Source organism: Juglans regia, chromosome 10 (assembly GCF_001411555.2).
Source record: "Juglans regia cultivar Chandler chromosome 10, Walnut 2.0, whole genome shotgun sequence".
NCBI lineage: Eukaryota > Viridiplantae > Streptophyta > Magnoliopsida > Fagales > Juglandaceae > Juglans > Juglans regia.
Genome location: NC_049910.1, coordinates 32,456,135 through 32,469,580, shown reverse-complemented (window position 1 = coordinate 32,469,580; position 13,446 = coordinate 32,456,135). Strand labels below are relative to the sequence as shown.

Sequence of the window (13,446 nt, the reverse complement as noted above, 5' to 3'; positions counted from 1 at the left end):
TACACATTTTTCAAATCCCAAAACAATAATAATATTAAAACATAATATTTTAAACTTTAAAACAAAACACAAAATTTTCATCTCACTCCCCAAACCTCCCCTAAGAATCAGCGAGAACACTTTTCCATGTAAGGTAGTCCTTTCTAACTCTCATAGAGGTTTAAAAGTTTATTGTTTGTTTTGTTGCTGATATGAAAGAATGTCACAGTCGATTGTGGTACATAGAAAAGTGCAATTAGGGATGTAACCGGTCCGGTCCGGTCCAATCCGGTTTTGGATAAAATCTAGGACCCGGTTACCCTCCTAAACCGGTACTTTCAGTTTTACCGGTTTCCGGTCCGGTCCGGTCCTGTTTTTCGGTTTTTTTAAAATGTAAGTTTCACAATTTGTCATTACAAATTTATTTATAAAAAAAAAAATGATTTAAAAAAAACTGTTTTATACTTTTATTAATATATTAGACTATATAATAGCATTAATATTAGACTATTGATATAATTATAAGTTATATATTAGTATTAGTTATAAACTTTTAGTGATTTAGTATTTACATTTTATGTAATAATTTATAAATTATAATAAGAAATTATTTCATATATGAATATATATTATATATAAAATTTCACAAAAAAAGTTATAATTATACATTATATATAAAACTTATATATATATTAATATTTAATATATATATATAAAATATTTTGTATAAATATTATTTTTTATTTTTTTTAATCAACCGGTCCTGTCCGATTTGGTCCAAGCCAAAAAATCCCGAAACCGGACCGGAACCAGCCGGTTTTTACATTTTAAAAACCGATTCCGGACCGGATCGGTTCAAAACCGGTAAAACCAGTCCGGTTTGATCCGGTCCGGACCGATTTTTCGGTTTGAGTTTACACCCCTAATTGCAATAACGCCTCTCAGTTTGAAACATTCTCCCAGCAAGTTTTGACCATTTGCATCAGAATTCTGAAGGCATCTTCGTTGAAGTTATGCCTTGGCAACCTAATTTTGCAATTAGAGGCAACTGCCATCTTTATAAAACCAATAGAACTTTACTAGAGAAATACACAGATGAGACTAACATGAACAATGAGACCTAGTGTCATTTGCCAATTTGTCATAATTTTCCATATTAATCCCCCACTGAAAGAACTTTTGCATCAGAATGTACCCGTTTAACATAATCATGTAAAATCCAGGCACGATTTGATGTACATCCTTCTTTGATTTAAAGAAGGCAATGATAAAGTAACTAATACATATATCATCCCCATAAATGAATAATGCTACTCTCCTTCAATGTTCAATTCTAATTAGAGAATATAGGAGATGGAAAGTGCCTTTCTACAGCAAGCCCGGCCCCAGCCCCAGCCCCAGCCCCAGCCCCAGCCCCGCCCCCCCTCCCCTCCTTTTTTCCAAGAATCATCAGGTAGGTACTCTCTGCAATCACCAACTCAATTCAACCTCGACTAAGAAAAAATGCCTGTACAATGAACGGTGAAAACAATCAGGGATAATTTATCACAGGGAAAAAAATTAAACATGAAGCAAATTAGCAATCCTGTAAATTAAACTGCTGTTGCTGCCCCCCTTGTTCAATGCCACAGCTTACTACAGAATCCGTTTTGTGGCCTCTTGAAAGATATAATATCAGAAAAGGAGTCGACTAGTTGTCCTGCTAAGCTACTAGGATCATCAATTAATGTTTGAATGAACGTGTTGACCACCCTACGTTCTTGCTCTGTTGATCTCAAGCTAAACCATGTTAACAACTTCAATCTAAATTCCTGTTGAATGTGACCCTCGCATTCCAGCCCTCGGATTATCTTCACACAGTACTCAAAGTTCTCATCCAAGCAACATGAACCATTGGAGATTCGATGTGGTGAGCCATTTATCAAAGTGCTGTCACAATCATGTGTCTCTTCATTAGAGTTTGCAACCCTTTTCCTGCAAAACTCTGGCCGGGAATCAATGGCTGGCCCATGTGTCCATGTCTGTGAGTCACCACTACCATGTGACCTAGCCAAATCATTCTTCTTCAAGTCATGGGAAGCAGCATCATCATCTGCCTCAACAGCCTGCTGCAAAGTGCATCCATTATCTTCATCCCTGGAGGATTCAAATGGAGGGGTGAGCTCTTCATTCAAATCTGGCACCGAAACAACATTCAAGTCAAGCCCACGTGAAACAAAAGGTGACCGTTCTTCTTCAAGAGCTTCAGGCTTGATCACTTTGCTTACTCCACAGCAGTTTTCCACCTCGGGACTGCAAAACCCTTCAAAGCAGTCTTGCTCTTGGGCCCAAGCCAGATGCAGGATCTTCCCAAGGTCTCGAACCTTAAATCCAGAAGAAAAGCCAACTTCAGTTGTATTCTTAGGCTCCCTTTTGGAACTCAAACAACTGCCATCAATGAGGGGATTCTCTTTCTTACGGTACATGGCAACTGCTGAATTCGGATTCTTGGGAATTATCTCAACACTCTTGGTGAAGCACTTGGCCTCAGAATGCCCCAAGTCACCAGCCTCCGTATAAGAAATTATTCGAAAGGTATATTCTGTGCAGGGCTGCAGATTGGAGATTTTAATCCTTCTCTGTGCTTTGGGAAAAACACAAATGGGTTCTTTTGTTTGTGTCTCTTCTCTACTTTTGCAATACCAGAGCTTGTAGCCCTTAATATCATCAGATGATGCCTTAGAGAGTTCAATCAAGATAATCACAACAGAGGATGATGTTACTTCTTCAAAAAAGAACTTGCATGCAGCAGGAAGGGAATCTTCTGCAAAGGAAATGAAGAAAATCAGTTAATTATGCAAGTAAATTTTGTACATGTCCTTCAAAATTATTAAAGAGACAGAAGACCAAATAGTAGGTTTTCCAACCTCTACAAGTTGGGTTCACATCAGAAACAGTGGCCAGCCATTCATCTGCTTTCTCTATTGCAAGTGAACAGAGTTTCTGCACATCACTTGCGATAGAGAGTCTGCTGACAATGCCACGCGCCATCTTGGCAGATACTCCATTCACTGGGCCCACTTCAGTTTCTAGTTTAGCCTTCGCATCTTTTACAATCTCATGCAGTTCTTTAAACCTGGATGTGCCTTCCAGAAGCCTGGAACTCAAGTATATTCTATAACATAGAACGTCAACACGACGAGCATCCTTAGCAATTACTAGCTGCTTCTTCCAGCATCTGCCAGATAAGATCACAACACTCCCATCAGCGCTAGGCCAAATATATATTACCAAAACAACAGGAATAACTTTCATGCGCTGCTGTTTTTGGATTCCATCTCAGTATGGAACACGAAGGATCTCCTCTATCCACCAGCTAGTAAGTTCACTAGGGCCCAGTGTATCTCATTCAAATCATCTCCAGCAAAAACATTTACAGCCATCAATAGCTATTGTAATGCTAAATACTTATGTCAGTACCAGGAAAACAATTAAAGATCCCCAACCCAAAGTTCTTATGAAAAACAAAAACAAATACAACAAACTAAAGGGAGCAAAGGGAAAAAAATAAGAACCGTCAACCGTAAAAATTGGCAACAATCAACAATGTGCCTGATTCATGGCTGGGCTAGAATTCCACAGTAAAGGCAAGAGAACAGCCCATCAAGTGTTAGAGCTAAAAGTTCACCAATGACTCGGAAGATGCAAGACAATACATACCCAAGTATCCCTGAAACTTTGCCACAAGAAGCACAGCAGTAACTACCATCTAGCTGCATCAATTGCCCAAGATCGACAACCCCCACCTTTTCATGTTGAAGAGCACACTCAATGTGACAAGATAACCCACAGGAATCTCCCTGAACAGATTCAGATGTGCATACCAACCAAAGACTAGGATCCTTATTGTCATCAAATAAGTGACAGATGCAACAAGAGCACCTCTTGCAAAATGTGTCATCTATGGATATAATAGCTCTACAAGCAGAATTTTTACAGATCCATGAGTTCGTATATCCAAAACCTGGAGACTGTTCAGCAGCCGATGGGAGTCGCATAGGATTTTCCCCCTTCCGTTGTTGCTTACTAGAAGACTGAATGTTGGAACTTGAAGAAGCTTTCCTAGAGTCGTGCTTCTTTATGGTCTTATTATTAGTCTTATGAAGTTCTGTCATTTTGCTTTTTGACGAGTTTTTCCTTTCCTTATCAAAGCATGTTCGAAGAAGTTCTTTCTTTGGACCAGATTTCAGAAACTCTTGAAGGAGTTCTGGACTTCTTGAAGCATTATCTGAATGCCCATTTTTCTCTGGGGTGCTTTGCACACTGGAAGAAAGGCTCTGAACGCCAGAAACTAGACAGGAAGAAGAGACAAACTAAAAATATGAGTAAATATTTACTGGGAACACAAATATGTAAAGAATAAAGACAAATTTTAAATGCATATTATCCATAAATGGGTAGAAGCACAAATCAAAGGGCCAAAGGCCAACTATCTGCTTTTCTCTAACTGATTTCGTGTAACAATTCAAGAAAGGCCCAAGCCACATCTAGGCCCATACTCCAAAAGGATTAGTCAATGTTATAATTAGAACTCCTTAAAATCATTATATAAGTGCTTAAAATTTTCCCTCCCGAGCAATGTGGGACCCCATTCACCTGCTTCCTAAACACAATCCAAGGTATCACACTCTAGACCCTTTAGCTATCCAACATCCTCGTCGGGTTAAGTCCATCATAGGTGTATAGAAAGATGGAGAATGAGATCCCACATTACTTGGGAGGAGAAAGTTCATGCCCTTTATAATGATTTCAGTGAGCTCCAATTGTAACATTAACTAACCCTTTTGGAGTTAGGTTTAGATGTGGCATGGCCCTTTCTTGAGTTAGTACATTACATTTCTAAAACTTAATGTTTCTACTTGAACACCAAATCACTCCAATATTATTCAATATTTTATCATTCCTTTTCACTACTATTCAACATTTTATCATTATTTTTTCACTACTTTTTCACTAATATTTAAAGATCATATGAAATCACCTCACTACTCAAAGGTAGCCTAAATCTTCATCTGAATTACACCAATGTAATTAGAATTCATCATAACAAGTTTGCCAGCATGGTGCTCCATTGATCTAATGTATTGGAAGAATACCACTACCACTTGCACCACATTTCGCATGTATAGTTACTTCAATTCAATAGACAAAACTAACACACACATCAACTCTCCCGACCCATGCTCTATGCCTCTCAAGACAATTGGCCATCGAATGTAGGGATGTTGCTCAAATAATTTTTTTTTATTGGCACCGGTTGTCCGAGAACAACGTCACTACTAATCCCAATGGTGCACAGGCCCTCAACAAGGAGTTTCCCGCAAGCGGGCCTCAGGTAATTCAAGGGGAAAATCTCCTAATCCGATGGCCCTTAGAGATTATTTGCACCCAAGGGGATTTGAACCTTAGACCTGGGGGAGCATACCCCCAAGCCCAAAGCCATTACCACTTGAGCCAATCTCTAGGGGTTTTACCCAAATAAGTACAGCATCAAATAGTAACAACAATAACAATAATACAAACGAGACCAATTGTAACAATAGGGGAATAAATGCTATCATAGAGAAATGGGATTCCCAAATAAGCACAACATTGAATCAGCAAATAAATACAAAATGCCGAATCATTTGTCCCTTGAACATGTTAAGACTCGGGAGGAACACAGTTGCAGGAATAATTTATCTGACATGTATGAACTACAAAACTGTCACACCCATCATGCTCAAAAGAAACCAGTTGTCCCAATTTACCCATCAGTAACTAGTTGAAAGCCAATATTAAAATAATAAAAAGGTAACAAATAAATTTGAATGAGCCTGGCTGACCACCACAGTAAACAATTATTTGCTCCATTCCTACTGTCAAAACTACTAGATTGTGGCACAATAGATACCTTTCATGGTGGGAAAAAAAATCTAGGCCCTTTGAATTGCAAAAACAAAAAAGGCCAAAAACAGAGGATAAAGTAATCATATATTAACCTGAGTTTTAGTTACATTCAAGAGTCAACTAAGTCATACCTTGAAACAGAAAAATGATCAGAGAATTGCTTATTTTTTAATATGGGGAACAGAATGATAAGTTTCTTGTTTCAAACCATCTTGAACTATAAGCATAATCAACAAATCAAATCCTCTTAACAACGACAGAAGCTCCTGCATAAAGCAATCTTATGGAAGAAAAACATGACAAGAGATCAGGTCTTCTCATCTCAACCAGAAAAGATTGATACCATTTGACATGAAACCCTAGTCCAAGACAAGTTGTTTCAGAAATTAGGACATACCAGATGAATAACAGATCCTTCGTTTCATAAGAACACAAAGTGGGGTTGAGGTGGAGGGAATGAAACTATGGGAGCATTTCATAAGTGGTACGCAGTAGAAGCTAATGGAGGAGCAGTCCCAACTCAAGCTACTCAAGACTACATGGATTAAATAGGCTCTACATGTATAGCTTACAAGTTGTGTTTGTGAGTGTATAGCATCTAAACTTCAATACTACCCAGCCAATGTTTTTTGTCCAAACAGATCCTCAATCGACTGAAATTAAAATTCAACTTGGTAGTTGATGAATCTAAGAAATTGGAACCAATTACTGAATGTCAAACCAAGGGGCTGGTCTACTGACAGTCTTAAGCTGGTCTGTTAACAGTCTTACTTGTCAATGCAATGACCTGAACTCCTTATGACAACATGCCATCTGTTTATTTGATTCCATTGTCATGTCCCATAAAAAGCAGAAAGTTGGAGGTACATATAGATATTGCTTTAACATACTCACACTAAAAAGTTAAAAATTTGAAACATATGGATGGTATAGCCAACTATCCATATTTGGAATCCAACAAAGTTCAATAATCAGTTTTGTTAGGCATTTTAGACAGCAAGATGAGAAAATCTCACAGGAGATTTGGAGTTTGGATCTGGTATCTTTTTTGCTTTGGAAACTAAAGATGTTTTTATAACCCTTTGAAGGCATTAATTAATAATATTGGGATGGATTAAATAAAGAAACATTTATCTCTCAATTTCTTGTACTTTCTAAAACAAGAATAAACTAATTGCTTATAAAGCATGAACAGCTGACAGCATCTAGTAAGATAGGTCAGAACTGCTTTTCCTTATCAATAGCTTCCCTTGAATACTACATGTTGTCTTAAAGCTTTTGATCCATTCAGCTGCACTCCAAGAAGCTCCTATTTGGTTCTGAACTGCATATCATATTTCCTCACAATTGATTCTTTCTTCTGCATTACTTTTATCTTCTGTCACAGGTTCCAACTTATATCCATAACATTTCTTTTTTCTCCCCTTTCATCCAAATGTACACAACAACCCAAGGGGTTTTGAGCCCACAACATCACCCTCCATCTATTCACCCACACTAATAACAGCCAAATCTAAGCCTAGTAGTTATATAGTCCATTGGAATTTAAATAGCATATGAATACCAACAAAATTCTTATCCTGAGCAACATCCACGAAGTTAATTAAATGTTGAGCACAAATTGTCATAACAAACCTCAATTAAAAATGATGTCACCATGTTCAACATATAGTAGCTGAGAACAAAATTTCCAAATTTGAGGGAAATGTGCAATTTCTATAACTACCTTTATGTGGGACTGAATAACATATCTTTAGAATGTTCAAGTAATAGGGAAATTAGTGTCTCTGCAAATTTCTAATTCCCACATCCCTGAGCCTACCAAGAACGCTAGGGGCTTGTTGGCTGTGCATCACAAATGCCAGGGAAAATACAGCTGAGATGCTAAATTGCAAGCAAGATTTCCATTTAACACAGGAAAGGCTTCAGCAATTAAAAGGCAAACCCAGTATAACAATGTTCATACACGTAAAGTCTGTGTTTGCCACGATGATGGGAAACAAGAACCTTCAATAATAGCCAGAAGAAATAACTTCATGAACTTACTAAGCAACATATTTCATTAGCAGAAGACTGGGACAATAACACGCACATCAGCAACAATTGACATAAGTACGAGGAAATTACGATAAAACCTTCCCACTGTCTAAAGTCATCTATACTTCAAACCAGGTCACAAATCTAAGTACAGTACAGCCGTGTCATAAACCACCATTAATGATTGCCACCCTCTTCTGTTTTCTCCACTACTACCCCCCCCTGTAACACGAAAACTCAAAAGGCAACATAAAGACAATAATGTCTAGCGAATAAATAAAAACAGAGGATAGATCAAAACTGTACCTTTGGTCAGAAATTTATCTTCCAAATCCATTTTCATAAGCTAGAAGAATAACTGAAGCAGGGCCCCCTCTGACAATAAGTAAGCATTAAAAACCCCACAACATTTAAACGTCAGGGAGAATGTGAAAGAAGGAAAAAAGTTCGCAGTAGATAAATATTTCTATTACCATAGCTACTTCTCAACTTGACCTACGTAGGGAGAAGGTAAGAAAATGAATTTAAAATCTAGAACTTCATTTTCTATGTTTGATATTTCAGCTTAATTATTAGTAGAATAGAAAACCGCAAAATCCATTCAGAACAAGCTGGCTCAGCCTACCTTAAGTTCTAAACCGCGTAGCTTGGCTGAGTTCAATTTTGTATGGGGAAAAAAAAAAACCATAGGAATCAAAGATCTATTTCTGCTTTGTACTCCATTTTCTCATCAAAATAGGTCAAATAAAAAAATTTGGCTTTCATCGCCAAAATGCAGATCACGTATTCAACCGAATGAAAGGAGAACTAAAATGCAGCTACAAAATAAGTATGTGAACTCTTATAAACTACAAAGCAATCTAGAATAAGAGAAGAAAGGAAAAATAAGAAAAACGAGATTCATAAAGCAAGAAAATAAAAACAACTTTTGAGTCATAAGAAAGTCACATACTTCCATGCAAAATGGAGGAAGCCTGAAAATTAAAGACCTTTCCACCATGTTGTTAAGCAGAATTCAAAGAGAGCGCTCACTCCGGCTCCTTAAAACACTTCCGAGAGAAAATACTTTCGAAAACAAAAGCAAAAAAAGTTTTATCAATATTAGAATCTGAAACAGATTATGGTAAAGGAACCGAAAGCAGCAAAAACGAGGAGCACCTCAGGGTCTTTAACAGTCTTCCACATATGCATTTTGCGAATTAACGACAAGATAAACCAGAAAATTCAATGAAAACAAAATAATTTAAACGGGGCATTAAAACGGAGAGAATGATATAAATATACGAAATTCGCAAGCCAATGGGGATAGAATTTTAATAAGCGAAAGCAAAGTGGAAAAAGAAGAGAGAACGGAAAGAAGAACGGATCTGGGCGCAGGAGTCGTCCAAAAATGGCGAAAAAACAACGAAACAAAAAGGAAAACGAATCTGGAAGAAGTACCTGAAGAGAATGGAAGCAAATCTAGGGTTTCGATAAGCCGAAGCAGAAGAATTCGCTCTGAGAGCGCATGAATCCAAGAGAGACCGAGAGAGATGTCCTTCTACGAGTTGTTCACGTTTAAGAGAGGAGAGGAGGCGAGACCTCACGCGAGGATTGGGCGCGTTAAGGTATCATGGTTAGTTTGAAAAAGCAGGGCTTGTTCTGGTGTTGTGATTGGTCGTTGTATATCAACGCACTTTATATGCGCGTGACGATGATATATATTATATATCTTATTCTTTATTTTTAATTATGTTCTTTAAGCCGGGTTCGTTGCAAACACGTGTAACGATTCTTGCAACGATGATCTTATTATGGACATTATGGACCGTCAGATTCAAACCCATGCCTATCCTCCTTTTTTATTTTGGAACCTTTGAGTAATAATTTATACTTTGATATCCGTAGGTTATAATTGATACAATGTTGCTTTATCCACGTGTCAACTTAATTCATTTTTCAAAAATGCATTCGTTATTATTATAGAATTCAGTATAAGTTCTTCAAAAAGTATCTTATTTTATCTTATTTTATAATTATATATTTTTTTAATTTTTACATAAAATATAATAAATAATTTAATTTTTTCAAATCTTAAAATAAAAATATTATTTTAATAATATTTTTTCAATTTTTATCTTTCATCTAAAATATGTCATCTCTAAATTTAAAGCACCTTTAAATTTATAACAATCCAGAGCTTATATGGATATTAAAAATATTTATAAATAATAATAAAATAATTTATAAAAAAATAATGAATAGTTTGAAAATATTAAAAAAAAGTTGATGTGGTGTGTTACGTGGTTAAAAAATATGACCTACAAATAGATTTTTTCGATTATTAAACCCCAAGTCTTGAATTTCATATTATATTTTGTAAATTATGACAAAATTTCAATTTAAAATTTCAATATTGACTAAATACTACGAAATATGATGAATTCTTGTCAACCCTTTTTTTCAAATGGTTAAGTAACAATTTTCGCTTAATTTCTATTGCTTATTGCTAACTAATTTTATTCACTAAAGTACTCTATTCTTTTCATTTTGAATATCGTTATTTCTAATCACATCAATTGATATGTCATATTTTGAATTTTTTAATCAAATGAATAAGTTATAATAATAGAAATGCACAAGTTAATTATTTTAGTTGTTAAAAAATAAATAATAGCTAATGTATATCCTTTTTCGATGATTAAAAAAATAAAATAAAAAATTCTTGACCCGACCTAGGAAACTGTCTGGCCACGTGGCGTCTATTGGGGGGCGTTGAAAGCAATGATATGGTAATTTCATAATTTGACTAAGAAATTAATTAAAAATAACGGTCATGGATTTCATAGTAAAGAAAAAAATAAGGAGTGGGCACCGAGAATCTTCAAAGTTTTTGGAAAGAATCAGTGATCCAAAAGATGGAAACATGGATGGCAACTTCTTTTTCTTTTTGATTTTTTTATTTTTGTTGTATGAGTCGGAGTTCGCCTCAGTCCACATGTTGTTTTGTGCGCTTTTGGACACGTAATTGCACTTTCGGTAACTCCAGAAATCAACCGTCCTTGTACCCTTATTGGTGGGTGTGCGAAATGACAAGTCTCAGAGATCAGGAATTCTGTAGGGCTATCATTTTCCTATAAATTATTCAGAAGATCGGTCGTAGCGTTTACTTTTATGTGAATATAAATAAAATAATTTTGTAAGAAAAATAATAAAATATATTATTAATATTACTAATTTGTGAATAGTATTGTAATATTTTAAATTTTAATATTACTTTTATTTTAGAATTTAAAATTTTGAATTTTTTTTATTTTATTTTAAAATTTAAAAAATTTATAATGATTAGATAAAAAATTTAAAAATTTAAAATCTCAATTATATTATTATATATTTTATGTGATACAAAAATATCTAGATCTTATATGAAACTTAATAAATTAACTTACACACTAGAATGAAAGATGTCCTTCTAAAAGACGACTTGATAGTTTCTATGAAAATAAATTATAAATAATTCATTACAAAAATAATAATAAATGAATATTATTCTATCAAACTTTATCATCATAAATTTGAAAAATATTTTAAGTTGTGTTTTTAGAATCTTATTTTTTACATTTATGTATAAAATTATCGAGACTTAGGTCTCTTTTGATTACACAAATGAAATGAGATGAGATAAAACTTGAAAATTGAATAAAATATTATTAAAATAATTTTTTAATATTATTTTTATTTTGATATTTAAAAATTTTGAATTGTTTATTATATTTTGTGTGAGAATTTTAAAAAGTTATAATGATATGAGATGAGATGATTTAGTTTGCGTAACAAACCAAGCCTTAATTTTCTATATAGTTATATCTTTTTTTATTTTTTTATTTTACATAAATGTGTTACACGATATAAAAGTTGAGGTCTATAAAAACTCAAAAAGATTTGTTGGTTTCAATAAATATATTAAGTATTAAGATTCAACCATTCATGCATTGATTCTCCATCTTATAACGAGCTAAAATGGTTTTGGATTGGTACAAATTGTTTGGATGAAAAGACGAGATTTCTAATTATGGCTCAACAAATAGTTACAAGGATTCATCACCCACCTAAAGCTCACAACTAATGTTTTAAATACCGTATTGAAAATTGTACTAGTCAAAGCACTAGAACGAAATATTTTGATACTGATACCGTTTCGTGTACTGTTTTGAGATAGTCGATATATTAATAAATTATATATAAAAATTATATTCTAAAATAATAGTATATATATGAATAAATTATATATAAATATATATAAATTATAAATAGTCTAGTCTAAATTGAGGGTCAAAAAATAAACTTGTAATTTAAAAAAATGAAAAAAAAAAAGGTTTGAAGGCCGAAATATCAATCGGTACTAGCCGAAATTGAGGCCAATACGACCGGTACGAAATATATATGTACCTGTACCAGCCCAGTGGCCAGTATGGCAAATATCGATCATACCGATCGGTACGGTACAAAATTAAAAACAGTGCTCACAACCCAACACATTGCTTAGGCATATATATAATGGTTCTCACATATAAGAGAAACATCTATTGCTATTTATGAGTTTTTATTCCCTTTTACAATAATGTTGGTATGTTATTTAATTTTAATTTTTTATTTTGATCGCTCGTATATTTAATTTTTTTTAAATTTATTTACTGATTAAGGAAGTAAGTTATGACTATTAATGTATTGATAATTTTTATTTTTTAAAAAAGTTTAGATATGTTTAAAAAATATTAAAATATATATATATATATATATATATATAATTTACACTATAAGGTACGCCAAGTGAACAAATTGAGGGCATAGTAGCTGTACTAGCAGCACTACCCTTCCCTTCAATGCTCCACATCGAGCGAGAGGTAGCGGAACTTAGTATTTTTTTAATATTTTTAACCATTAAGAAGAAATTAAAAAAATATATAATTTTTTTAATATTTATTTTTTTAATTATGAAGTAAAATAAAAAATACAAATAAATCAAATAAAAAAAGGTAGTAAATAAATATTAATAATATAGTAACTCAATCAATTATTAGTTTGGAGATACGATACCTGATCTGGATCCTCTTGGTTCTGGCACTGGCAGCAGGATCAAACGGAGGGAGTGAACCAGAGAGAAAGAGAGAGGGAAGGTAATTCACGTGACAACTGAACTCACTTTAATGACTTGCAAACTCATCCGAAAAGGATTTAAAAATAATTATATAAAATTAAAAAATTTATTTTATTTTATTTAAATCAACATAATAAAATTAAATATATATATGTCTCTATTATATTTGATTTTTTTAAATATATTTAAATATTTAAAAGAATATACATTTACTAATAATTATTTTCTTAATTATTAAAAACGATTAAAATACATTAACGATTAAATTGAAGAGATAAAATCATAGGACTACCTAACATTTTCTTAAAATATTTAAGTGACATAATTTAATTTAAAAAACAACACTTAAATATTATGAACTAAAA

General features: G+C 33.7%; 1 protein-coding gene across 4 annotated transcripts; it reads right to left on the bottom strand.

Annotated features, from left to right (window-relative positions):
- Nucleotides 1-1,408: 1,408 nt before the first annotated feature.
- Nucleotides 1,409-9,506, bottom strand: LOC109004121 (VIN3-like protein 1). 4 transcript variants are annotated; one of them, XM_018982545.2, is made up of 6 exons: nt 9,385-9,482; nt 8,897-9,009; nt 8,251-8,319; nt 3,679-4,309; nt 2,886-3,196; nt 1,409-2,782 (listed from the first exon to the last, which is right to left on the bottom strand). In XM_018982545.2, the coding sequence occupies exons 3-6, from the start codon at nt 8,285-8,287 to the stop codon at nt 1,599-1,601; spliced, it is 2,163 nt and encodes a 720-aa protein (XP_018838090.1). In that variant the 5' UTR covers nt 8,288-8,319; nt 8,897-9,009; nt 9,385-9,482; the 3' UTR covers nt 1,409-1,598. The 4 variants fall into 4 exon arrangements, with proteins under 4 accessions (XP_018838090.1, XP_035550708.1, XP_035550707.1 ...); XM_035694815.1 differs by having other exon boundaries at nt 1,409-2,779; XM_035694814.1 differs by lacking the exon at nt 9,385-9,482 and adding an exon at nt 9,103-9,352.
- Nucleotides 9,507-13,446: the final 3,940 nt, after the last annotated feature.

Coding starts and splice junctions, on each gene's coding strand:
- LOC109004121 (XM_018982544.2), bottom strand. CDS start 8,287: ATGAAAATGGATTTGGAAGATAAATTTCTGACCAAAG. Junction 4,310..8,250: donor AGATAAATTTCTGACCAAAG/GTACAGTTTTGA, acceptor CTTCCTGTCTAG/TTTCTGGCGTTCAGAGCCTT. Junction 3,197..3,678: donor AAAGTTTCAGGGATACTTGG/GTATGTATTGTC, acceptor CTTATCTGGCAG/ATGCTGGAAGAAGCAGCTAG.